Consider the following 27,004-nt stretch of genomic DNA (forward strand, 5'->3'; position numbering starts at 1 on the left):
ATTGAGCTTTGGACTCATCTCAAAGTAAGGTCTGCTTGGTTTCAGAAGTATGCATTTCCAACTATGCAATGCTAGTTCTACCACAAGTTAGTCACCACGCCCACATTCTGTAGCTTGCGGTTAGCTGACATCATTTTCTGCGTTCCTGTCTTGAGTAACTTAGCCTTATAATACCATTAAAGGGATTGTGACACTTATTTGGTCCATTTTCTTCACGTGGAATGAGTGTATGAAGAATTAGCTGATTTAGAACTATTACGGTACTCTGATGTAAAATTTTAAACTTTTAACTAAAGGGTTAAGACAAAAATGGAACGTTGACTTTTCAGACTCTCGTAGGAGACGTATATTGTGTCAAGCAATAGATCAATTAAAATGGAAGGGATCTTTCTAGGACGAACCATTAATCTGGAACCGCCAGTAAATAAGTTCACGTGGGGAGATGACATAATTAACAATCATGCCTGTAAGCCGCCATCACCATCTTACCAGCAGATGGCAGCAGACTCAAGGATTAAATGAAAAGTTCAACTCGCCAAACCTGACTCTGGAACTGAAAATACAAGTTTCGCACCTTTGTGCATGCAACTAGTTCCCCACAAAACAGTGACTGAAGGTATGTTGGCAATAATTTAATTAACAGAAAAAGAACATTCATGCACATATAGTACTTATGAATCGCCTATGCATGTATTTATTTTGATCGTAGAATTTATTTGTTACATCTCATACTTTTCGGAAATAATCGATTGTGGATCACATACACTTCTGTGCAGAATACATGCAGCAAAACGATAAAATATTTTCTCCGTCACTTGTAATGAACTAAACCAATGAAGAAAACTAAATTAGAAAACAAAAGACAAAACAGTCCCATTTTATACACCATACACATATTAAAGAAAATATATATATATAAATACACACACAATTAAAATCTTCACTTTACAGAATTTAATTGTTATAGAATACACAAATACATAGACTTGCACATTGTACAAATTTACGTCGGCCGAAATGTGTTCCGGTAAGACCCATGCCCTTTAAATTCAGTATTTCAATGGATGAGGAAGTCGACCTCTCCTACCACTGATGTTTGCAGATGTTTCTCAGTTCCAGTTTATAAAACGTGATCCGGTCATCACGGCTTTTATTGGATTATGAGGCTTTGGGACGGAGCATGGTTTAGCAGCGAGAAACAGGTACTTTTTTAATGTGATATTTTTGAGAGATACCCATGTGGGAGATATGAAGTGAATTTCTCAGATGTATACGCATTGGTTTGTTTCCAATATCCAGGTGTGTTTGAGGCTGTCTTACCTGGGACATTTTCAATATACGTGGGAGTTACTAAGGGTTTGTGTTTTTGATATATCTGGAGCATTTTATGTAAACGTAAACGACATTTCACAGCTCAACCGACAGCCTAATTTAGGTTTGTACGATCAAACTTTGAAAATAAGGTAACGCAGATGTATAGTTGTATTATAAGCTTTACGGTAATCCATTGTGTTCTGACCTGCAAGATAGATGGGGCGTGTAAACGTTTTTGAAGTATGGTACAGTAGTATAGCCCACTGAAATCTTTCTGCAATGACGAAAAATTAACATTCTCCAAACTACAACAAAGCCCGATTCTAATTAGTCTACTTTGAGAATAATCGACAAAACAAATCTGTTCAGCCACAATGCAAGAATAAATAATTTACTTATTAATTGGTAAAATATTCATAAACTATATAAGTAAATAAAATAAGTAAAAAAATAAAAATGCTATTTTTCATTTTTAAACGATTGCCAATAATAATAATAATAATAATAATAATAATAATATTAATAATGATAGTTATAAATAAATATAAAACATAAATAAATGGAGATTAGAAAAATATATACATTCAAACATGAACCTTTTAATATGAATGCATATAATCTATGATAAATGACGAAATCATATTATTTCGACAATAGAAGATCAAACCGAAAAGCAAAACATAGGTGGCTTTTTGGAACTTACAGGCTGAATAGCAAGGTCACATGACAGTTTAAATATTTCTCGTGACATTTAACTCACAAACCCAAGCGCACGCCTTCACACCCTTAGCAGTTGCACTATACGCATGTCATCTAATTATAATGATGTGTCCGACGCTCCAAATGGATTCTGCTGTACGTTCAGACACCTGGCAAGTTTGTTTCACACTGTTTGGGCAGGCAGAGGTGAAGTAAGCAAGGAGATTTGATAGCCTCCACCGGCCTAGGACATGCTGTCTAGTACTCTGAAGGTTGTACTCTGGAAAGGCTGTATTTACAAATTATATCCTCTTGATAGAGAAAAGCCACATTTTATGCTAAGATAAGAGCAGTGTGCTGATGGACTCCTTTAATCTAAAATGTAAATGTGTGATTGAAAAATGCAGAAATGGAGCTGGGTGATTACAGTTAAAGTGGCGGATGTAGCCTCACTTTAGTGGAGATTTAAACAAGGAAAATTAGTTTATGTTTTGTCTGGTAGGAATGCAACATTTCCTGGATCGTTATTAGGGGAGTTCTTAGAGAAGAAGCAGACTTCAAGCGTTTTCGGAGAGCCTTTTCTAAAGCGTTTATGTGTGTTTTTACTTGGGATTGTAACCCTGCATATCAGTCTTATGGATTTGCACAAACTCTGAAGTCTGGCTGTAAAAATCTCATATGAAATAAAATGCAAAGTCTCCAATGAGCCAGTTAATGCATGATCAGAGAAATGGAATTTGTTACTTTATCATTAACGTCTGCAGTCATGCCCCTATGCCTGACCAAGCTCCACGTCTTGTCTTAGTGTTTATTCTAAAGTGAAAGGTCCTCCTACTTTTTGTGAAGTGGAGTAGCTGGTGAGGAATTTTCACTGGTGATAGGCAAAGTAAGTTGGCTTTTAACGTCACCAAACGTAGGGCCCTATGATTTCCATGATGCGGAAAACGTGGAGAGAGTCGAGGCATGAAACAGCATTTACTTAAAAACATGGAATCATGCCGAATTCGGGGATTTTCCGTTGCCATTTTAAATGTCTAATTTTTTTCACATTTTGCGATTGTCCAGATAGTATGATACATTCTCACAGTCAGCATAGTCAGCTTCACGGTGGCCCGAATGTTTATGGGGACGCCTCCCCCCGATCAGCCCTTTCAGCCTTTTGTGTCTTCATGTTGGCAACCAGTGATGCAGGTGTCCATTCACGAGCGACCAGAAATTGCCCGATACTCTTATTAAACTCGACCACAACGCGAACCGCTAGGCCTAATGTTCATACAGACAGAAAGATGCCCGATCCGCCCTTTATACTTAAATTTTATGTTTACATTTTAACTGACCCGCCCACAAATGACCCATATATCATTTGAAATACTTCTCTCTTTTGAAAACTAGCCATGTGACTCAGTCTAAGCCCTTTGAATAAGTACATGGGTCAGGAAGAAACACACACACACACACACACACAGACACACACAGATATTTCCCTGCTGCAGAAAAAAGTCGTACGAATGTCAGCACACCTGTTTGTTAAAGCCCAGTTTCTTATCAGGACAATATCAGGTGATTTCGACATTTTTAAAAACATAATTGTTATCCATTTTAGAAGGAAGATTTAAATGTAATGGAATGTTAAAGAGAGAAATTAAAACAAGAAAAAATCAAGCAAACGACAGCATTTTAAAATACTAACTCTAGTAACTAACTCTGTTTATTTTGTTCACAACTGGCCTTAAAGCCAGGGCTGTGATTCCAAGACTGCTGTCTGTCCGTGAAGCCTGAGAGGCTCACACTCATGACGCGTCCTCAGACGAGTCTTACAGAGGCCTGAGCAATATTGCTGTGATATTATGATTGAATATTTGTCTTGCCAGCCTATATTCTTATTTCAGTGGAAAAGGACTACAGCTAATGTACTGAGTACTTTGATATAGGTTCTATGAATCCTGCAGTAGATTAAAAGTACTCCACGATGCATTTCTGTCCAGTAATACTTATGTTTGATTCCATTCTTACAGTACATGCGTAAATGGAAACATTCTCCAGTTAAAACATGGAAGGTTACTTTGGCAAATACAGTCATGTAGAGCTGTCATTTACATATACGTCCGCTCAGCAGTGGGCACTTTATTAGGTACAATTGCTTGTTGAACAAAACATCTACTCAGCCAATCACATGTTAGCAACACAATGTGTAAAATCATGCAGATAGAGGTCAGGAGCTGCAGTTAATGTTCGCATCAAACACCGGAATGCAGAAGAAAGGTGACTTAAGTGACTCTGAACGTGGCGTGGTTCTTGGTGCAGGGTGGCCTGGTATGAGTATTTCAGAACCTGCAGATCTGCTGGGATTTTCATGCACAGCCATCTCTGAGGTTTACAGGGACTGGGCCGAAAAAGAAAAACATACAGTGAGCCGCGGTTCTCTGGGTGAAAATGCCTTGTTGATGGCAGAGGTCTGAGGAAAATGGCAAGACTGACTCAGGCTTATAGAAATACAACAGCAACTCAAATAACCACTCATTACAAGCACGGTATGCAGAAGAACATCTCTGAATGCACAACACATCGAACCTTGAGGCAGATGGGCTGCAGCAGCAGAAGACAACACCGGGGTCAGCTAAAGACAGGAAACTGAGGCTAAAGTGGGCACGAGGTCACCAAAACTGGCCAATGGAAGGTTGGAAAAACCTCAGAGACATGCAGATGGTAGGGTCAGAATTTGGTGGTGGTGTAATGGTGTTATTACATGTTTTTGGACAGTTGAACAGTGTTGATAACTTAGCGACTTTGTCATTAGACTTAGCGACATTTAAGAACTCTTTAGCAATTTTTCTCCTTCAGAAAAGCGACTGACTTTTCTAGCAACTATCACGACAAACATAACTTTCTCTCCGAGTGATCATTTTGTGTGTAAATATCACTGAAATCACTGGATAACTGTTGTTTTTTATTAGGTATAAGGTGATTTTGTCAGAAGCTTTTGCAGAAATGACTTGGAAGTGGGTTCAGCTTAAGTCTTTGCGGTCTGAGGTCTCTCAGCCCCTTTCCTGCTAGTCTGACATGCCTTGACATTTTTGCATATTTCACTTACATAAAAGATATTTATCCCAAAGAGCTACAAATGCTTTTATTCAGCACAAACTCAGCACCAATAATCTGAGACCATTTAGAATGTCATTGTGCTATTTTTTATTAAAATCAGCTTTAAACATACACTTTTGTATGTTTACATTTTGTATGTAAACATAAACCTGTTTTCCAAGGTGCTGTGAAATTGTAAAGAAATCACATTATAAACATTTCTAGCCCAGGCTATTGAGCTCCATAGCTTGTAAACACAGAGGTTGGCTGCACAGAGGTGCATGAGAATGACTATAAATTTCATATAGTTTGATTACTTACGTGTTAGAACTTTGGAGTGACGCTATAAGTCAGTGGCTTACACAATGAATATCGATGAGATAGGTGTCAGTACACCTATAATAGTTTGCATAATGTCAATGGCCCATCAGGCTGGAATGTCAGTGTCAATGCCCCCCACACCAATCACTTTGGAAAGTCAGTAACTACGTTTACATGCACAGCTAAGTCGATTTACGGTCATAGTTTGACAACACCATTTAATCGGACTACTGTCCTTGTCCCTGTATACATACAAGAAAGGGGAATAGAATTATTGGGTGAAGTATGTGTGACTCCGATACAATAGGTGGCGATATGCACCTGTTAGCTTGTTAGTATTGGGCTTTTTCTGGTTGACAGATTACATCATACATGTAAAAGACAACAAAACAAAAACTAATAACAATGGGTGTGTGAACAAATGAAGTGATACGAGCTTTAACTGCGATCTGGTCAGAAGAACAGATACAACATCAGGACAGCATAACAAGAAATAAGGTATCCTGTATAATATACTACTGTATGATAGCATGATACTGGACATTCTTCAAATACTGCAATGTGATTTTGTTGTAATAAATATTGGGGTATTTATGAAACAAAAAAAGGAGCCCAACATAAATTTTCCATGAACCCCTCTAGGAGCGATTTAAACAGCAAGGATGAAAATGATTATGATTGTCTCAGAAAATGCATGCAGTGCTCATGCCAAAGCAGTGGAGGTGAACTTTAAACTGATTTTTAAACATACACTAGACCAGGCAGATGCACGGTTTAGTCCCACCCTCCGGAAAGACCAGGCCAGCACGTGGGCGTCCCCTTGGCCTGGTCCAGCCACTTGGGTCCCCAGCAACGAGGATCCTGCGAGCCGTGTCGGTTGTCGCATGTATGTACATGTTGCAGGTTATATAAATAAAATACACTCCCCCAATAACAAATAAAATGACTTGTTTAGCCAACATTGTTATGAGGTGTAGTTTCATATGAAATATCGTGTGATGTGTAGCCTACAAGCTTTTCGTGTCTCCCATGCTTATTTAGCATAAAGATCCCAGTTCCTGTTGTGCAGTGGAAGTGGCCAGGAACTACAAAAGTCCCAGGTCGAGATGGCCCAGGAACTCAGAACCCGCAACTAGGATCCTTGACTAAGGTGGGAAAGCACCTAATGGCTGCCCCTGCCAGGAAGGGCCCTGATGTTGTGCCTTTGAGCAGGATACCCAACCTGAATTTGTTCTGTGGGATTATGTACATAGTGGGTAGCTGTGTAAATAGACACACTTACAGTAAGTGCCTCCATGCATAGGTCAGATTCCCATTGAGATGCAGTCAGGTTTGTCAGGGAGGGACTTCAGCTGGTTGGAAAGGAAGCGATCATTGCTGCTTCAGTCCCAGCCTCTGGGGACAGTGAAGGCAGGAATACAGACGTGGGGTTCATGTACCTTAATGAAGAAACAGGGTCTAGTAGGTTTCTACTGCAGTGCCCAGAGAGCGCTCAGGGCGACAGCTTGTACTGATGCTGCCCACAGGATGGCATGCTGGTGATGGCACTGATTTTGAGGCAGCTGAGGCTTCGTTGTTTAGTTGTCGTCTCAAAAATCAGGAGAGATATAATGTAAAAATCTTCACCCACAAGTTATGAGTTACCTGTCAATTATAACCGCTGAGAATATTTTCCATCTAATAGTTCTCACATAATCCGTTTTCAATAATGTGGCCATACACAGTACCTGAAGGATTATAAGTGAATGTATCTTGCCAAGGCTGGTTTGTGTCTCAGTGGACGGCACTGTATCCTCACACTGCATGCTGTGGGTTAAGCTCCTTCCCCCAGCTGTATGACTGTGGGTGAGTGTGTACCCTGCAGTGGGCTGACGTCCACAGACCTGTGCCCTGTACTTCATGGGAGATGCTTCACGTCCACAATGGCCCTGAACTGGATCAGTGTTTAGGAAATCGGATGGATGCATAGATGGGTATCTTATCCATGGGAATAAACATTAAATTAAATTGTCCCCAAACAATTTACCCAGCAGCCTCTGCCTCCAGTTGATCCTGTGCTAGCAGCACTTAGCTGTGCGGCTCTGTGTGTTTCTGTCTGGGGAGAGTAACAGTGCCTTTCTGAAAAGGACGTTCTCATCATTTGCGCAGCATCATCGACTTGCATTTTCAGTGCTGCCACAGGCACGCAGATCCCGCATGCACTCACGAAATTAGTTTTATCAGAATATACTATCTTTTCTACAATGTTTATCTAATGTACAGATTCAGACGCTAGATAAAGAGAAGGCATTTCCTCACCATTTCCTTACCAGCTGCCTCTCCTCCTCCGGGCCAGAACAGGCGGAGCAAACTTATCCCATTCTTGCCTGAAGCCGTAAGCCAGTAAGTCATCTGAGAAATGCAGGGCACAGCAACACCCCTACCTCACCCAAAAAACACACCTACATGGAGTTAAAGGCCAAGTACATCTTAGCTTTTTCATTAGTTGAAAAGAGTAAACATGAATATTAATAAAAGGAATTTTCTTCATGGGATATTTAATGGGATATATGAATGGCTTTTTGTTTCAATGTCTGATGGTATTTAAGACAAATTCCATTGATAGCCATAAACTGCAAAACCCATACAATTGAAGAATTCTGTTGCAGCAATATATACATAAAAAAGTACAATTTAAAAAATTCAAACCATTAAGTTATTTTTTATTACTATTTAAGAACCTTCGGAAAGCAATGCAAAACAAGTTAAGTCCATAAAATGTACAGATGATCCTTGACTTTAGATGGGGCTACGTTCTGATGAATCCACTGTAAGTTGAAAATGACACACGGGCATTTTCTGTGTGAGGTTAATATTGATATCTTGTGGTTTGCACATGTAGTTGGTGCAAGATGCAAGGATTGTGATGGTCTTCTGGGATGAAACCATCAATATGATACTAACCAAAAGCGAGCGATTTGTCGGTACTGCTTTGTGACCGCTGGCTGTTCAACGTCTTCTTATAAGATGTATTTGCATTGCAGTCTGATGTTTAAGTTCTGCTTTGCAGTTCTGACTGATGACTGCATTTTCATTCACTTTCCACATGAAATGCTTCCACTGAACTGATGCTTTCGCTCTTTATTTGGACCTTCATCCAGGGACGGATTACGGACCGGGCCAGCGGGGCCGCTGCCCAGGGGCCCTTGGGGTGCAGGGGGCCCGTGGGGCCCCTAGCCCAAAACAATTTGCAACGCTTATCAACAATGCATTTACGTTTGTCTATTTTAAAGGGCCTACATTCTTTGATCCTCTGCCTACAAGGGCCCCTGACCCTATAGGGAGGGCGTTTGGCTGCCAAGGGCCCTTGAATTGTGGTGGTTGTGGTGGTGGTGCTGGTGGTGGTGGTGGTGGGGGGGGGCCTCGCGAATGTTTTTCCCAGGGGCCCACACAACCCATAATCCGTCCCTGCCTTCATCCACTAGGTGCCATCTTCCTTCTGCCATGTTGCCGAGTAATTGAGTAGAAAAATTTCAATCAGTTATTTTTTTTGCTTAAATCGAGTAATCGAGCTCAGTAGAGTAATCATGACAGCTCATATTACATGGGTGGAAGCTTATGGTTAGAGGGTATTCTAATAAGGGAAGTAGCACAGCACACAGTTCCTGCATGCTTGCATTGGAAACTCTTCAGGCCTGTCTGAGACTTGCATATGTGCCAACAGCTTCATTACTTAACCTCTGATATTCCGATCACAGACACAGTATTCTAGCCTGCAGACCCATGCAGCCCATAGAACGAATCGCAAGTTAAGTGTTGACTTCCTGAGTCGGTTTTCTTAGCTTATATTTACTGGCTCCACATTCCAGACATTAAAGTCCTGCCCTTACATATCTTCAGAAGGTTACAGACCATCCCTGTTACCTACAGTGAACTTTTCAGAGTCTGAATCTCACCATGGTCGCACATTTGACACAGAATACTGACCCTCACCTCCTGGGTAATATATCCTGACTAGAGTTACAGGATGTGAGCTGTCACACCGAATATGAAGGGCCTGGACAGCGATTGGCGCACTACCTGAATGTGCGGTTTGACTTCTGCTGCTTGCGTCATATCCTTAATTGTGTTAAGTCACCCGGATAGTTTTTGTGGACACATGGGATTTGTTATTATGGGAATAAGGCCACAAGGATTAACTAACAAAAATAAAGCAAAGATGAATTCACATACAGTATACATACCATATACCAGCCCCGATAAACTGCTGGTGAATCTCTGCTCAGAGACTCCTATACCTCATTTACACATGGGGGTTGTTTGATTGGTTTCATTTTGTGTTAATTCTAGCTGACATAGTGTTTGATTGAGTTTTACAGCTTTACCCACTATGCTTAAAATGACCCTTGTTCAAATAGTTTTTCAATATTGCATAACTCACATTACTTTTTTTCACTGTAATCAATCTGGTTTTATACGAATGTACTCTAGGTGTGTGGAATAGGTACAATTTGTAGTGGTTTCCTCGTGTATATTAAATTATTTTTTATTATTTGTTTCTGTTACATGCTGAACAGATTTATTTTAGGGCTGCAACGATTCATCGAGTAACTCGAATAACTCGATTACAAAAATCCTCTTTGCTTCGATGCTTCGTGTAACCCGCACGACTACGTACTGCTTAGTGATCACGGTGTTTCTCTTCATTTTGCTAAATGGAAAATTTTGCTTTGTTGTAGTAATTAAGACCTTAAAAGTTCAAGGACGGGCCCCCAGGATGGCGGGAAAGAAGTCCAGCATTTTGGGAAACCTACGGCAGAAGGCAAGGCCGTTCTTTGGGAACTTGCGCAGCCAAGGGGGCGGCAGCAGGCTTGAGGCGTCCCGGCGAAAGCAAGTGCCGGACTCCAGAAAAAGCACCGCTGCGGCAGACATACGCCGTGCTCAAGCAAGGGATGCAGATGCCCCTGACAGCCTGCATGCAGCCTGCATGCAGTCTGCACCTGACTCTAGCAACACTACCGAGTGGGCTTCTGAGGAGTCCATTTACAGGATGGCCTCCCAGGAGCAGGACTCGGCACCGGCTGAGGCGCTGGACGACCCAGACTCAGCGGAGACTGTCTCCATAGCAACAGGAGAACCACCATCTGAGGAAGTATCTCAGGAGGTCAGAAATACTTCTACTATATGAGTCCTGCATGACATATTCCTTCATTTATTTGCACAGTACATGTTATAGCTTTCAGTTTATCAATAATGTAACTTAGTATATTTTTTGAAAACAATTACATGGCAAAGCAACAGTATCAGGTCCATTCCTTGTATGTGAATTCTTTGGTGATGATAGCAGGTTTTGCTGCAGAATTCGTTTCTTTAAGGAGGATTTATTCCAGTGACACCATGCAGATTTGCAAAACAAAGCCTTTAAAAATCTAAAGTGATATTGGATTTTCATTTGCTTCATAGTTCTGTGAGGTAGCTGCTGTTGTCATTGTGCATTTAGCCTGTGAAATGTCTGTGGGAATCATTTATTTATTCAGATAGCGTACGTATATTTGGCTTCTTTGTTTGTGGTATCAGTCATCTTCTATCCGTCAGCTAAACCAGTTCCCAACAAGTATAAGAAGTGCCCTTTACTTGGTGGATGGATCCCTTTAGCGATATTGCCGTGCCTTTTGCCCTGCTGTGGAGGCTGATCCCTGGGTCACCAGTCAGCTTGGGAACGCAAAACTCTGTTGGGATGGGAAACTTTCAGGCCAGCGTTGAAACATCAAACAAGATCACAAAGATCCTGCACTTTCCCTAGATTCAATCAGAAGATTTTCATTTGAGATGAGGGCAGAAACAAAAATATGGTATTTTCACATCAAAGCAATCAATTCGTTTAAGACTTTATTGTAAGTAATATGCCAGGTGAAGCTAATAAGGACACTTTCAGCTTATATGAATGAATGAGCAGGTATGTGCTAAAGATTACACATTCAATAAATCTGTATGTTTGCTGAAAATGACAATATGTCTGGTTATAGCAAAAGTATTGTTGAATCAGGTAAAGTCATTCAGCCTACATACACTAATCTTATTGCAGTCGCTAGCTGAATCTACATTACTAGCAAATTGGTTTTTTAAAGGTTTGGCTACAGGCCTTATTTGTGCAGCAGGATGTTGGCTTCTCTGGGAACACTGAAAGCTGCAGAAAGACAACATCCCTCGCTGCTTGGGTTCTGGGCAAAGCTGGTTTGTCACCTAATCTTTCCAAAGGAATCACTGCTGACGAGAAGTTTGTGCCTCTTCAGAAGACTCTAGACCAGTGACACCCTATTTCCTCTCTAAGTTTTAATGCTAGTCTCTCTGACTGTGGCTGTTTATGTTGAGTGAGAAACAGCTAAGAAGGTGTTAAATTACTGACTGGTTATATGGCTGTACCTCGTACATAGGAGAATGGGAAACATTAAGTGGTGTGAATGGGACTGGTTTGTTGTCTGCAAGTAATACAGCTCTGGAAAAAATTCAGAGACCACAGCAAAACTTTCTGTTTCACTCATTTATGGGTGTGCATCTGTGTAAATACACTTTTTCTTTGCAAACTCCAGCCTGGCTCTTCCCTGTTTCTCATTAGTGAAGGGCTTCTTCCTTGCTTTATGGGAATACAGTCCTGCTTCTAGGAGCCTGTAATGAACTGTCCTAGTTGTGTGCTTCACACCACTCAATGTTTCCCACTCCACTATGTACAAGGTACTGCCGTATAAATTGATGGTCATCTCTGCCGTTAGAAAGTCTCTCTGATCTGCCCTCTGCCTAGCTGGTTTCTGGCGGTTCCCTCTGTCTTCTGCTTCACTTAGTGTGTCGTGTACTACTGTCTTAGCAAGCAGCAGCCTGCTATGCAACATCGTCTTCTGCCAGCAGAACCAGGATTACACCAGGATTTTAAAATGCAGATTTTTTAGAAATATAGAGTGGTCTCTTATCTATTAGCAATGGTGTAAGTGAACACCAATCAGTCATAATATTAAAAATAGGTAAAGCGAATAACATTTATCATCAGTATTAATAGTAAGAAGATTTTGATCCCATCCAAGCTTGAGTTTTGAGTGCCTCTCCCAGAATGTGTATGGAATTTGAATTCTACATGTTTGTGTGGGTTTCCTTTAGATACTCTGGCATCCTCCTGCAGTATATAAAGATGTAGTCAGGAAAATAATATATAAATTGCCCATAGTGTGTGATTGTATGTACCTCAGTCCTTGACAGCCCGTCCATGGTGTCTACAGCCTTTGTCTAATGCTTCCTGGGATCGGCTACAGACTCACCGTAATGCTGCACTTGATACGCAGTTATAGAAGATGGATAGTTAACGCCTCAGCATGTGTCTTCCTTGAGGAGAAAACCCAACCAAACTATGGATGTTTTATTAATTTATATGGTCAGTTGTAAAGTATTTTCTACAATTGTTAATTAAGTACTACACATTCAGTATTTTTTTATATTGCATGATGCTATCTATATACTCGGGTCACGTTAGATGAAAATTTTGGTTTGAATACCTCATTCGGACACAAGGAGCTTCCCCTTCCAAGATAAGGCTTAAGCTGAGGTTTAATGTGAGTGTTTTACCAGGTCACTGCATTTAATGCGTGTCTGTATTTTATGGTAGTTAATTATACTGCCATATTTCCCACTGCATTGCACTGTCCTGACCTTTGCCATGTTGTCTCCCTGTATAACTGATACATGGTAAAATGACCATAAAGTTCACCTCGACTTTGAGAGTTCCACAAACACATTTCTCCAGGGTGAGAGCCCCATCACAACAGGCTAACAGTTACTGGCCCATGTGAACGGGCCAACAATGATGCATGCCTGGGGAAGCATCTGTAAGAGCCAGAGAGGCCTCAAGATTCTTCAGGTCAGAATGAAGTGCTTGGAACTAGTGACTGAGGGGCAGCACACAGGACTTGAAGCTGGTCAGATGCCTGAAAAGCCTGACCAGGATTCTTCCCAAGAGCCCAGTCCCTCCAACACTACAGCCGCTCAGCCTAGGAACTGAAATTTGACAACAAAATGACCCCTAGCCATCTATCAAAAAGGAATGGAACCAGCCATGCAGAGATGTTTGCGACATCCTTGAAGCCGCAGCTAAGGGAGACGTGGACAGCTGATTCAAAATGATGATGACCATCATCATCAGCTATGATTCCTAGAGGATTAGCTACATTGAAGAAGGTAAAACTAAGCCCAACTAAACAGCGCATAGCTGCTAGATTATGCTGGCTGTGACACAATCTAAAAACCCCAGAAAGGGTTAAAAAAAACAACAACTGAAAGCTAAGCTGTGAAACACCTTGAGGAAGAAGATGATGACCCACTGCAGGGCTGAGTGGCTGCCGAGAGAGGAGATAAAGAGCAAGGAAATCAGAAGACTGATGCCTTCTGGAAATAGTGCCTTTTTCAAGCTAATGCCAGTCAGATGTTGTAACTTGCTGCAGTGGTAGTTCAGGATTAGATCATTGATTTTACTGGAATCGTGGTGGCAGTGCTCTGTGAGGTCAAGCAGTCTGTGTGGGATGGAGCTATAAGCATTCAAGCCAGGTCCAACCACAGGACAACCTGGTCTCCTTTGTTCTCATACAGTTAACTTGAAATAACAAGGTGGTAAAGAATGAATAGTTAACATGTTATAGAAACAGGAAAGCGTTTACTTTAGTTTTCTTTACACTGATCAAACGGCATGCTTCAAACAATGCACACTCATGTTACCTGTTCTTTGGCATGATGAACCTTTCCTCTTCTGCAGGCGTGCCTTTCAGTACTCAGAGCTGGTATGGCACGGCCTTCTCACTGTGAAGCACATACCTCAGGCGGCTTAGTAGAACTCAAGTGCTGTAGTCAAATCAGTAAAACACTGGACTGTGTTGAACGGCTACACTAGGGTTGTAAATAGACAAACAGGTTACAAAAAGCCGAGTGCAACCAGGAAAAAAGAACAAGTTAAACTCAAGTCAAAACCAGAAACAAACTTCAAATTAGAGAACCAACTTCGAAAAATAAGGAATCGGAAAACCAGAAAGCCAATCCAGCAAACCAGAATACTACTGAGCGTACAGAACTACAGAGACGCATCTAGGCTTAGGCAAATTTGGCAGCTGCTCAAGGCCTAATTGGCAAAGTTTGTCAAGGGGAACCCCCCTGAAATTTCTTTCTGGATACCAGACTTGTAGTCCAGTAGGCAGATCCGGGTTGGAGAACCAAAGACATTCACCAGACATAACTTTAATGTTGGCAATCAGTTAATGAGATGTTCCTGAGGTGGGCATGGTTATGAGGGTTACTTTATAATCCATCCATCCATCCATTTTCCAAACCGCTTATCCTATTGGGTCCTGGGGGGTCCGGAGCCTATCCCGGAAGCAATGGGCATGAGGCAGGGAACAACCCAGGATGGGGGGCCAGCCCATCGCAGGGCACACTCACACACCATTCACTCACACATGCACACCTATGGGGAATTTAGTAACTCTAATTAGCCTCAGCATGTTTATGGACTGTGGGGGGTAACCGGAGTACCCGGAGGAAACCCCACGACGACATGGGGAGAACATGCAAACTCCGCACACATGTGACCCAGGCGGAGACTCGAACCCGGGTCCCAGAGGTGTGAGGCAACAGTGCTAACCACTGCACCACCATGCCGCCCCGTTACTTTATAATATTGTTATAAAATGAATAGAAAAACATGACTAAATTGACAATAATTGACAATTATTTATATACACTCAGCCAAAATTTCATGATTGTGACAGTCCTACTTATTTTCTTATTAAGTGGCTTTTGTAACTGAAGACGAATAAACAGGTTAATGATGCATTTTGGTTCCTGTATATAATGAAAGACATTCTCCTTTTCCAGAAATAGGCTCCACTCTGTAGAGCTCCCCTGTGATGGTGGCATTTCATTTTTAAACAAAAACACTTCCTGCCAGCATAATTTGTACAAGTCATTTTTGAAGAAGACATCGTGCCATTTTCTGAGTCCCCGCAAGCATGAATTCACCTCCCGTTCATTGTCTGCACACTTATTCTTCTTACAGCCCAACTTACCTTAATATAGCATAAGTATCTTATGTCATGCATTTGATGGAAACTGAGTGTGTTTTATCACAAACTAATAAAAGCTTATGAATGTAATGTGTAATAAGATGATGTTGTATAGATGATATTGAAACGTGATGTTATATGACTATTCAAAAACGCCAACCTTCTTCTCTCTGTGTCCACAGCAGGAAAACAGCAGCTGCGAGCGTAATGTCAACAGATGTCAGGGCCTGGAGGGTAGCAGTGTGAGTACCATGGAGCACAGGTCTCACTGGCTGCCTGTTACCTCGGTTATTTCTGTTTGAGAGATGAGATTGGGAAGCATTAAGGTTTGTAGTGGAGGCGGCAGCGGTGCTGGGGGTGAACACACTCAAATGTGCCATTAGCCTGAGCGACTGCTTCGGGCCGAGCTCAGGTCAGCTTGCTGCTAAGGGAGCATCTTGCCAAACATCACAGGGCACACTGGGAAGTTTTATGCACTTCTGTTCAAACCACGATCAGTTGGGTGTTGGAAAATCCCCTTTAAGATTATACCAATTACAGAGACAGAAAATATTTTTGTTACGTTGTGGTTAGGGTTTACGTTCTAAATAGGTCTGTGGGTTTGAGTCTCTACAGAAACTCCGAACAGGCCACCAGTAACTTAGCAATGCCACAGCTAGGCAGTTAAACTCTTTTTGTCATGCTTTTTGTGAAAGTTTGTCCTGAAACTGGTCAACGCCAGAGAAAAAAATATAAATAAGAGGAATCCATCCCTCTAAGTGCCTTGTGTCCACCCAGGTCATGGAGACAGGTCGTGGAGAGGCCCCAGCTGTACCTCAGAAGATCCTCTACCTGCTCACTGTCAACCTAAAAGAAGGTCGAGACCTGGTCGTCCGGGATCGCTGTGGTATGGAGTCTTTCTACGTTTAACCAGGGTTTAGCTAGTACATAATTAAATCATTAAAAAGCATAATAATAATCAGGATGGCATTGCTTACTCTCATCCAAAGCTGATTACCCATCTGTACGGTTGGATATTTTACTGGAGCAGTCTAGGCTTGTAGCTTCATTCAAAGGCACACAGAAAACTTCCTCTGAGACTGCAACCCAGCTGACCCTGAGCCTAGCAGAGCCCTTTCATGACATCTTTAGCAGTAGAGGAAGTGAGGAAGCTCAGTAATGACAGGCACACACATCGGAATCATGGCCAGCAGTCTCCAGATGGCATTAGATCAGCGCTGCGTGTGTAAGTGGGTATAGAACACAGACATATTGCATTGAGTTATCTTCTGTAGTAATCAATAAATTCATTTAGCAATTTTCCAAGTCATATATTTAATAAACAAACAAACCATGAAGTGTCTTCCTGTCGCAGCTGAATAATATACAGGAATTGAGGAGTATTTTGTACTGACACTCACAACTTATAAAAATTCTCAATGCTATAAAATGCGAGGAAGGTTAGGAAGTTTTGCTGTGTTACACAGGATTCGCTTTGGCTGATGAGGTGAATCTACAAACACAATATCTGACTCATGTGGTCTTGGCTCCAGGGTGGAAGGGTGGCTATAAATTAGTACAGTGGCAGCTTATTGGGTCATTGGGGTTTAGCCACTTGGTTTAACAGTGTGTTTCACCTCAGAAGCTCAGCCTGGAGTCTCCGCAAACTTGACATGTCTGATCACTCGAGGTTGTCGGCCATCAGGGTCCCGATTGACATGTCAGAGGTTGCATGACATCCATCCATCCATCCATCCTTTTTCCAAACCGCTTATCCTATTGGGTCGCGGGGGGTCCGGAGCCTATCCCGGAAGCAATGGGCACGAGGCTGGGAACAACCCAGGATGGGGGGCCAGCCCATCGCAGGGCACACTCACACACCATTCACTCTCACATGCATTCCTACGGGCAATTTAGCAAGTCCAATTAGCCTCAACATGTTTTTTGGACTGTGGGGGGAAACCGGAGTACCCGGAGGAAACCCCACGACAACATGGGGAGAACATGCAAACTCCACACACATGTGACCCAGGCGGAGATTCGAACCCGGGTCCCAGAGGCTGCTAACCACTGCACCACCATGCCGCCCCGGTTGCATGACAGCGTACTGTAATCACTGAAAGTCCAATTTAACCGAGCCAAACTATGGGTCAGGAGTCAAGCATCATCCAGTGATAATGCACTATGCTTTTACACCATGGCATAGTGAGTGCTTAGTCTCAGCCGTGACATGTGACACACCGTTCCCCTAGAGTTAGCACTCTCAGAACCAAGAAGTAATCAAAACATTGTATTCACTGGGTAAAAACAAAATACACCGATCACGATTCAAAACCAAAATGCAGAGATTAGTCCGAATCTATCTAAAGTGGCCACATACAGGAACCATTGTGCCTTTCATCCACAAAATGACTTATGTATACAAAATGTAGCAATGCATTACTTAATTTCATCAATAAATAATGCTTTTGTGGCACAGAATGTATTCTGTGCAGGAAAATAAGAGCTGGACACGTGGATCCCCTATCAGCCGATGTTTCCCACTGCAGGAGGGCCAGCTCAGTAAAGGTACTGCTGACTTTGGAGAGCTACAGCGACGTAATACCGAGGAGACACTCATTTACTTTTCATACATTCTACATTTTCTGGTAGCATGACTGCTAGAAAAAATATAATATTAGCATCAAACGGTAGCAGAATTATCATTCTCTAGTGTCCTTTACCCACGACCCAGTAGGATAAGCGGTTTGGAAAATAGATGGATGGATGGATAGTATCCTTGAATGTGCCCTTAATACTTAAAGTATTCCATGCATATCGACGCAGATCACTGGTATCTCCATGCATTTCAACCAGTCAGACAGTGGTGATGCAGCCAGCTTGGTTTAGTCACAATTCCAGCTAGAAGAGAGCACTGACACTCTATTCATTCCAGTGAAGAAACTGTCCCTTTCCCATATCCCATCTTGCTCCCTATGAGACATACAGGTGACAGCAAATTTCAGGGTCATAGCGCAATGTTATCCAGTGTACAGAACCCCTGGCGCTGGGGGTTAAGGGCCTTGCTCAGGGGCCCGATGGTGACATTCAGTTCAGTTTTATTTGTATAGAGCATTCTAACAGCATTATAGGGAAACAAAATGCTTTACATTATCCCTGCCCAAAGCCCCCTGAGATCAAGCCAGAGGTGACAGTGGCAAGGAGAAAACTCCCTATAAAGAAGAAACCTTGAGAGGAACAACGTTCAAAAGGGGAAGCCCCTCCTTCAGGGACAGGCCGAGGAAGTCAAGTGATCAGGATGGCAGAATCCAAAGTTACATCACTTTGCTGGTTGCGGGGTTGGAACCAGCAACTCTAATGACAGGCTCAGACTCCGAACCCACAGAGCCGCACTCTGCCCCAATGGGGAAGGTGCATATTTTCACATGGTTGTTTGTTTTTCTTTCAGACTGGAGTTAATGTGTCATTTACAGTATGCATGTATTGTATGACAGTCTATTGAACCTTTAGGTGTATTGATAAACTGTGATGACAGTGGTTTTCAGATTGTGTAGAAATGTATGCGTTAATGAAGGACATTAGTCTATGTGTGGAGGTAACTGCTCAGAAATTGTTTCTCATAACACGAGCGTACAGAAGCAAATTTGGTGGTACAGTAAGAGATGTTTTTCATATTCAAGTCAAATGAGGCCTTTATTCAGCCGGGCCTATTCTTCAGTGTAGCTGACCAGAAACCTGTCAGATCAGACTGAATGTGTCATCAGGCAGTGTGTCAGTAAATGTTAGTTTGGGCCTTCCTTGGAGTGATTGGGCTTAACAGATCAGAATTAGCTGTGCTGTTTGACCTCAGGGAGCCAGCAGGTCATTGCTGTATGAATGAGAAGGCTGCAGCCAATCAACGTGTTTCACTATAGTGACACAGAAACATTTAAAACTGTATTAGAAGCTTTTTAATCAAAGTTCTGAAGGTGCCAGTACACATACAATAAGGTGTCTTAAATGATTTCTACGAGGTCGGTCTGTCTGTCCGTCCGTCCGTCTCCCCCCCCACCCCGCCCCCACAAATATTGCATGGCTCTGTATTGTGGCCAACCTTTTCAGAGTGGGGCTCAGCTAACAGCCAGGCTCCCAAGCCAAAGTCTCCTGGAAGCTGCTACACCATGTATGGTCTTTCCTAAATAGATCCTCTTACACTTTGTTCTCCGGCTTTCTATACCAGGACAGGGTCGTGGTCTGACCCAGAGAGTGAAAGAGGGAGTTGAGATATTTCTTGACACACGCACTATATGTACAATAGTATTAGGACACATTTCGTAACCATTGAATTTGGGTGCTTCATTCAGACCCATTTCCACAGGTGTATAAAATCAAGAATGTAGCCATGCAGTCAGGATTAGAAACATTTGTGAAAGAATGAGTCGTTCTGAAGAGCGCAGTGAATTCATGAATGGTGCTGTCATAGGATGCCACCTTTGGATGTCAGTCCGTGAAATTTCTTCCCTGTTAACTGTCAACTGTAAGTGGGATTATTGCACAGTGGAAGCGTTTAGGAGAAATAGAAACTCAGCCATGAAATGGCAGAGCATGTAAAGTAACAGAGCGGGGCTGCCGAGTGCCAAAGCAGATGGTGCGTAAAAGTCACCATTCTCTGTTGACTCAATAACTGTAGAGTTTTCCATCACTTCTGCCAAGGTCATGTCGTGTATGTTTTTTGGTAAATTCTTGTTTTTGCACAATGACAATGTAAATATGCAGTCAGTGTTTGATGATGACAACCTTTCAGGCTCTTCATTAAATTTGGAGTTGCTGCCACCTGCTGGCAATAATTATATGATTATCTAACCCTTAAGCTTATCAGTAAACAAGTGGCATACATTTGATTGAAAAAATTGATGATCAATGGGTGCAGTGTTAATAAAAATACAGGAAAGAACACAGGAACCTATTTCAGCACAGAGGCTTCCTTTTGAATGCACAAAAACTTTTGCATAATACTCACAAGGGTTGCAACTGTGACAATTCCAGGCTTGACAGCTTGCTCAAGTTGTGTTTCAGGAAGCTTAGCTGTAATGTAAGGCATTTGTGCTATGAGCTGCTAACCATGTGATTGGCAGTGTAATGATGCACAGCCATCATGTTTTTGCCACCAAGATCATTGGCCCTGCCAGTGACACATGCAGTGCATCACATTTTTGCCACATCATAGACCCTGCCAGTGATACATGCAGTGCATTCAGACATTGCTCAGGCTCCACCTTTTTCACATTTTTCTTTTCTTACATCATTCTTGCAGCCTTATGCTAAAATTGTTTAGATTTCTTTTCCTCATCAGTCTATAGACAATACTACAATACTAAATTCTAATTCTAATATAGCTGTAACTCCATTGCTAATTTGCTTTCATTGGAAGCTCGGCCTTGCAACACTTACACCTAGCCATCTCCTTGACTGCTGTATACTTGTCGTGTACCACCTGCCTCACTTGTTTATAATTTTGGACAAAATTTGCCTGTTAAGCAAATGTAAATATAACATCTACAGTTTGTCTTTGGTCTACGAGGCCATATAGCGTGTTGCTGGCTCTCTTTCTGGACTATAGACAAGGAGAGGCTCTTGAAGAACCTTGCCAAGGCCATCACTTGTTTGTGCTCCATCTTAGACTTTCCAGTTGAGACCATCACTTTGCCTGGTTTCATGACACTTTTAGGCTCTGGTGCCCCTGGACACTGACCTTCAGTACTTGCCTAATAATGAAGGGTGCCTGAAACTCTCAGGGTTTTTACTTCTTACTTTTGGAAGCTCTACTGCCACTGGCTAGAGAATCATGCTCCTGTCAGCTGGGCCTGAGGTTTTCCTCTCGAACCCGGCCCACGGAGAGCTGGTGTGCGATGTACTTCAGCCTGACAGCTGGTCCCAAGAGAGTCTTCGTCGACTGATTGGGCCTCCCGTCGTTTTTAAAAGCACCCCTTTATCCTCCCCTGTTCATGAAGCCATGCTGTCCTCATTTATTTCTTTCGGCCAATGAGCACGCCGTGCTGGACAAAGCTGCCGCCGCCCCCTGCCATCCTCCCGGCGGGGGGGGAAGCAGGCTCCCCAGACGCACTGGCAGATTAACACCAGTTGCTTCTGCTTTTTGCCTTTATTCTCCACTTATCTCTGGGTGCCAAACGTTCCCCCCCCACCCCCCCCTTTGTAATTAAACAGCTACTGTGTCCTGTGTCTTCAAGCAGTGTTCATATCACCTGCAGTAGTTCAAAAGCTCTCTTAATGCAAAAGGAACCCTGGGAGATGGAAGAATATTTCACTCTGGGTAGCTGGAGCTCGCAGCCTGTCACTGCTGTAAGTGGTCTCTGCTGGATGTATGCCTTCATTTACACTTCACTGTCTCTTTTTGTGTATTTGTTATAGGCACAAGTGACCCCTACGTGAAATTTAAATTAGACGGGAAAACAGTTTACAAAAGCAAAGTCGTTTACAAGAGCCTCAACCCAACATGGAATGAGTCGTTCTCCTATCCTGTGCACGAGCTGGAGAAGGCACTGCTGCTTAAGGTATGCTGAGATTGCAGCTTACCTGGCTTTAGCTGATTAACTTGCTCTTTGGGATGCTAGTCTAGTTAGTCATATAAAACATCCCTATTTGTTATCCTGCTCAGTGATACTCAGCAACGGGCTGCTAAGGTTTTACTTGGTTGGAAATAATTTGCTGCTTTTGAATATTTTTAACCAGAAATGGAGAATTTTACATAAATGTGGATGCACTTGTGATGTTTAGCTAATTTTTCCTGATTGCCGTGTCCTTGAAACGGCGTAGGTGTACGACCGGGACCTGACCACAGACGATTTCATGGGAGAGAGCAGCATCTCCCTGAATACGCTGGAACTTAGCAGGTGAGCATGCAGAGAGAGAGAGAGTATCTCTGTTTGCAGTCCTGTCGACAGGTCTGATTGCTGTGTGTCATGTGCTCTGAGCCCTTTCTCTAAGCCTTACCTGAACGAGCAAGAACATTGTCCTTTTACAGAACACGCGAGATGAAGTTGTATCTAGGAGACCCAAACAGTCTGGAAAATGACATGGGTGTGATAGTCGTGGATGTTTGCCTGTCACTCAGAGGCAGCGGGGACAGGAGTCCCATGGTAAAAAACCTCCCCAAGACTTTACTTTTATTCCTATTCCTTTTGATCTCTTTTAGTCATTTTGTTCTTCTGTATAATGGAGTTAATTTACTTGCTATTGGTTCATCCTTTCTAGGATCTGAAGGTGGTTCCGAAAGGAAGAAAGTCCACAAGGGTAACATTTGCTATGCAAGCATCCTCTCCTCTTAAGCACTCCTGTTCACCTATTACTCTAAAAAAACTTCTCCACTCCTATAGCACAACCTGTAGAATATTTCTGTATGACTTCAATCATTAGTGCTGCTCGAGCATATGTGTAAAAGTTGTGGTCAGTTCATTTAGTTTGATCACCAGTCTGGTCCAGCTTAAATTCAGGCAGAGTTACATAGAGATAAGCTTGCCAGTGAAGTTCATGGCCGAAACAAATCACTGTACAAGGCAAACACCGCTCGTATATCTGTAGGACATTTCAAGGGCGTCACCCTCTGTCCTAAAGTCTGCCTTGAGCGCAGACACACTGAGGCCAAAGACACATGTAACATAAATAATGCACCACTAGGTCTCCACAGTTACTGCTGATGTCACAGTTACCCATCTATCAATGGGTCATGAGCACCAGACGTGCTGCCTGTGCCCAACGGCTCTACTGCATCCTGTATTGATACTAAAGATTGGTTCCTATGAATAATTCACCTATGCAATAACATGGATTTCCTCAAGTGGCTGACAAGCTCAAAGGTAATTTAAAACAAAAGTCTTCTAAAAACAGACAAAGCATTAATCCAGTTCACATTTTAGCAATAGATCACCAGTAATTCATGATTTTATCACAAGGGGGCAGTAGATCATTAGTTCTTGAGTAAATGATGAAAAGTAACAAAGTTTCTATTGGTTACTGCAGGCAGGGACTGGCAATCAGGAAGTTCGAGAGTTCGAGCTGGTCTTTCTTAAACTCCGGCATTATATAGCCTATATGTAGCCATATATTGTGTAGCCTATACATGGCCCTATATCATGTAGCTGTTGCTTGATTGCCCACCTCCCCCCCCCAACCAGCAGTCAGCAGCAGCATTGCTTTTTGATGCCAATCCACTAGTAGTTTAGCATAGCGTGGGGGGGCAGAGGGCTGCTGATGAGCTGTGCTCTGTGCCGCACTGAGTAATCACTTTTAGTTTAAATGGTGCATTACAGTAAACTACTCGTGTCACATGATCTTATTTGCATTTTAATTGGCCAAAAAAAGAACAAAGCCTTATTGCAGTTTACAGCAGATACTGTTTAATCTCACCTTTTTTTTTCCCAAGCAATAAGTGATAAATTAAATTCATTTAGGCTAAAATCGGAAGCAGTTAAAAAGAAAATTCTCGGCTGAAGTTCTTAAGTTTTTATTATCTTATGGGTTTTTATATTGCCAGTCAGTTTGCCTATATGTCTGCCTGTCTTTAGTCTGTAGATTAGGCTGCTAGATGAATTTGCCAGTCAGTTTGCCTAAACATCTGCCTGTCTTTAATCTGTAGATTAGGCTGCTAGATGGATTTCAGTTTGGTTTTAATTAGACTGAAAAAGACCAAGCAGTCTTCATTTGCGCGCTCTGTACGCAGAGAGATGCACAGGCAGGAGAGGAAGATCAGCACTGCTGCTCTAATTACAGTAACGGAATATCTGAAGCAGGGCCCTAGATAAAGCTGGGATGTAGACGTGAGCCGATTCACTGCACAATGTCTGATTTTTTTTCCTCCCCTGAAGTGAGAACTCGTTTATCTTTTGACACGGAAAGGCGAGGCCATGAATGGAATCTTGCAGCTATTCTCCGTCTAAACAGCCGCTAATATACAGTATAATTACCCCAGAGGATGGAAACGGGGCTTGTATGACTGGCGTTGTTTTCTTTTGGGAGGGGCGGTTGATTTCGCAGATGCGTGAGGTGGGGGCTCCTCTGCTTTGCAAACTCCTGTGTAAGCGAGGAGATCAGGGTGTGAAGCGCCAGTGCTTCCCGAGCAATAATCCAGATGCTGGAGCGTAATGTCCCAGCTGTCCATGGACGCAGCCGCCTGTCCGTCCCGTGTTGCTCCGCACCATATGGAAGCAGTCTCAGTCTCTGTTTAATGACCAAGACTAGGTACTGTTTAGGGGCCCCTGGTGATTAAGTGGGCCTGTTTTATTGGCCAGAGAGATGGAAGTAAGTCCAAGATAAACTCTTGGGGATGTCATGGCTTGGCTGCCCCCCCCCCCCCCCCCCCCACATTACTGGGCCTGAGTGAGAGCGGGAGATGGGAGGTGGGGGGGCTGCCATTCTGGAGCCGTAGCAGAGCGGTGAGTGTGCGATTCGGCAGTCAGCCTGTCCCGCCTTCCCCCTCGGCCGCGGCTCGATGCCATGCCGTCTCCCGCTTAATCGCGACTCTCATGAAGGTCACAGCCAGCATCGCTTGCAGTGCTGCCGAAAGACTAAGGCAATCACTGCTGAATGGTATAAGCTCCCTGTCAAATTCAGTATTATGTGGCTCTGTGGGCCGGACAGGACAGCTCTTGAACCCGCTACATTTAAATGAAACTTATTTTGAAAAAATCAGGTTTTAAAATATACCTGTGTCTGTGATAGATATCATACCATCAGCGCTCTGCTCAAGGGCTGATGTCATAAATGCTTACGGGTATTTTGCCACACACTGCTTGTCTGTTGTTGGCCACATAAAATAGTCTCTCATATCTCTGCCTGCAGACTCTGTTTCCAGGTGCTATCATTCGACTGTATCTTCCCGTTGTGTTTCAGGGTTGTGCTTTTAGACCCATGTTATCATAAACTAAACACAGGAAAACCTAAATTTTCACTGGACTGAGCCGTAAGATAACAAGACAGAATTTCTTTCTGCCCTTACAACTCAATGGCAAACAAATGCATTGTGTTTAAACTAACTTAGGAAAGCTGTCTCCTTTTCATCCCTGTTCCACTAGATGTGCTAAACTACCGAGGATCAATTTTATCCAGTTGAAAACTCATGTTTATGCTAAAATAACATGACAGTGAACTTGTCTGTCACCAGTAGGTTGTTTCAGTAGGTCAAGTTTACTGGCTGTGGGTGTTTGGCTGCATGTGAGACCTGTTATTTTAGATTAATTGCTTTTATTTATTGCCCCCACACCCCAGTCTCCATTCTGACATCCAGAGGGACGTCTTTGTGTCATTTTTAGAGCCAAAAAAAAAAAAAAAAGTCTGTTCTGAGAGAATGAGAGGCAGGAACACTGACTCCACAAGTGTGACTGTACTCCCACAGCCGGCCTTGGGGGGTCACCGTGGAGCACTCTCCGAGTCCATGAGGATGCAGCAGCTGTGGAGCAGCGTGGCTCAGGTGACACTCGTGGAGCTTCGAGAACCGCCAGCTGATGGACCTGCTGATGTCTTTGTGCTCTTTAGACTCGGGGCCCAGAAGTACAGGAGCAAGGTAATCATGTAATGGAGCCCCTGGGCTCTGGGGGTGGGCGGCTAACATGCTAACATGCACATACATGAATCCAGTCTCACCACAAGGTTGACCGATATAAGTTTGACACTCACTGTAATGTAACTCTCATGCCTCCTCGCTTGTTCTCTCAGATTGTGTGCAAACAATCCAGTCTACAGTGGAAGGAGAGATTTGACTTCAATCACTTCATACATGGACCTGATACGCTGGAGGTGGAAGTCTGGGCCCGGGATGGGCGAAAGCATAAAGACAGCCTGGCCATGTGAGCTTCACCTCTTGGTGTTTTAGGCTTCGCTTATTTTCCAGACATAAGTGGCACGTGGCAGATGGTCGGCATATAGCCAAAGAGTTAACACTTCCCCACTGACAAGCTGGGGGGCTCTTCCTCCCACCCAGACCAATGGCATGGAGCGGTTTTCTCTCTGTGTACAGGTTTACGGTGGACCTGTCCCAGATTCCCATCAACCAGCAGCAGATCTATACACAGGTTCTGGATGATGGCACGGCCTCTGTGGTGTTCCTGATCACACGGATACCCGCCTTTGGGGTCTTCATCTCAGACCTCTGGGCCTCACCCCTGAAGGACGCCAGTGAGAGGAAGCAGCTGGAGGACAGATATGTTAGTTACGCACCCCACACCCGGCTGTCAATCAGAGTAACACCAGTGAGCAGATAAGCAGACTCCTAATCATACCACTTTACCCAGCAGCCCAGTCGACCCTGTTGGGCTACACTGGGCTGTGACTGACAGCATATGCTAACCTCACTTGCCACCACGCTATAAAAAAGCACAGTGTAGCTGGAAGCACATGTCTGTCGAGATAAATGCTCTTGGCAAGTGCCTGGAGAGGCCATAGCCATGAAAAACCTGCTTTATCAAACTTAGTAAAGTAACTATACTTTCTTTATATGCAGATTATTCACACAAAAATACTTTTGCAATCCCATAAAAGGTTAAGAATAA

The 27,004-nt window shown here is 43.0% G+C and overlaps 1 protein-coding gene across 4 annotated transcripts in view; it reads left to right on the forward strand.

Moving 5' to 3' along the window:
* Positions 1 to 1,064: 1,064 nt before the first annotated feature.
* LOC125706014 (multiple C2 and transmembrane domain-containing protein 2-like) overlaps positions 1,065 to 27,004 on the forward strand; it is a 59,558-nt gene continuing 33,618 nt past the window's right edge. For 2 of the 4 annotated variants that reach the window (XM_048972436.1, XM_048972439.1), the window contains exons 1-11: positions 1,065 to 1,202; positions 10,134 to 10,558; positions 15,668 to 15,727; positions 16,263 to 16,371; positions 21,873 to 22,015; positions 22,278 to 22,354; positions 22,486 to 22,600; positions 22,716 to 22,754; positions 25,852 to 26,019; positions 26,172 to 26,302; positions 26,473 to 26,659. In XM_048972436.1, coding sequence (XP_048828393.1) covers positions 10,172 to 10,558; positions 15,668 to 15,727; positions 16,263 to 16,371; positions 21,873 to 22,015; positions 22,278 to 22,354; positions 22,486 to 22,600; positions 22,716 to 22,754; positions 25,852 to 26,019; positions 26,172 to 26,302; positions 26,473 to 26,659 — 1,416 coding nt within the window. In that variant the 5' untranslated portion in view covers positions 1,065 to 1,202; positions 10,134 to 10,171. Of the gene's footprint in view, positions 1,203 to 6,456; positions 6,566 to 10,133; positions 10,559 to 15,667; positions 15,728 to 16,262; positions 16,372 to 21,872; positions 22,016 to 22,277; positions 22,355 to 22,485; positions 22,601 to 22,715; positions 22,755 to 25,851; positions 26,020 to 26,171; positions 26,303 to 26,472; positions 26,660 to 27,004 lie in introns of all 4 variants that reach the window. The other 2 variants (XM_048972437.1, XM_048972438.1) reach the window with 2 other exon arrangements.

This window comes from Brienomyrus brachyistius, chromosome 13, assembly GCF_023856365.1.
Source record: "Brienomyrus brachyistius isolate T26 chromosome 13, BBRACH_0.4, whole genome shotgun sequence".
Taxonomy (NCBI): Eukaryota; Metazoa; Chordata; class Actinopteri; order Osteoglossiformes; family Mormyridae; genus Brienomyrus; species Brienomyrus brachyistius.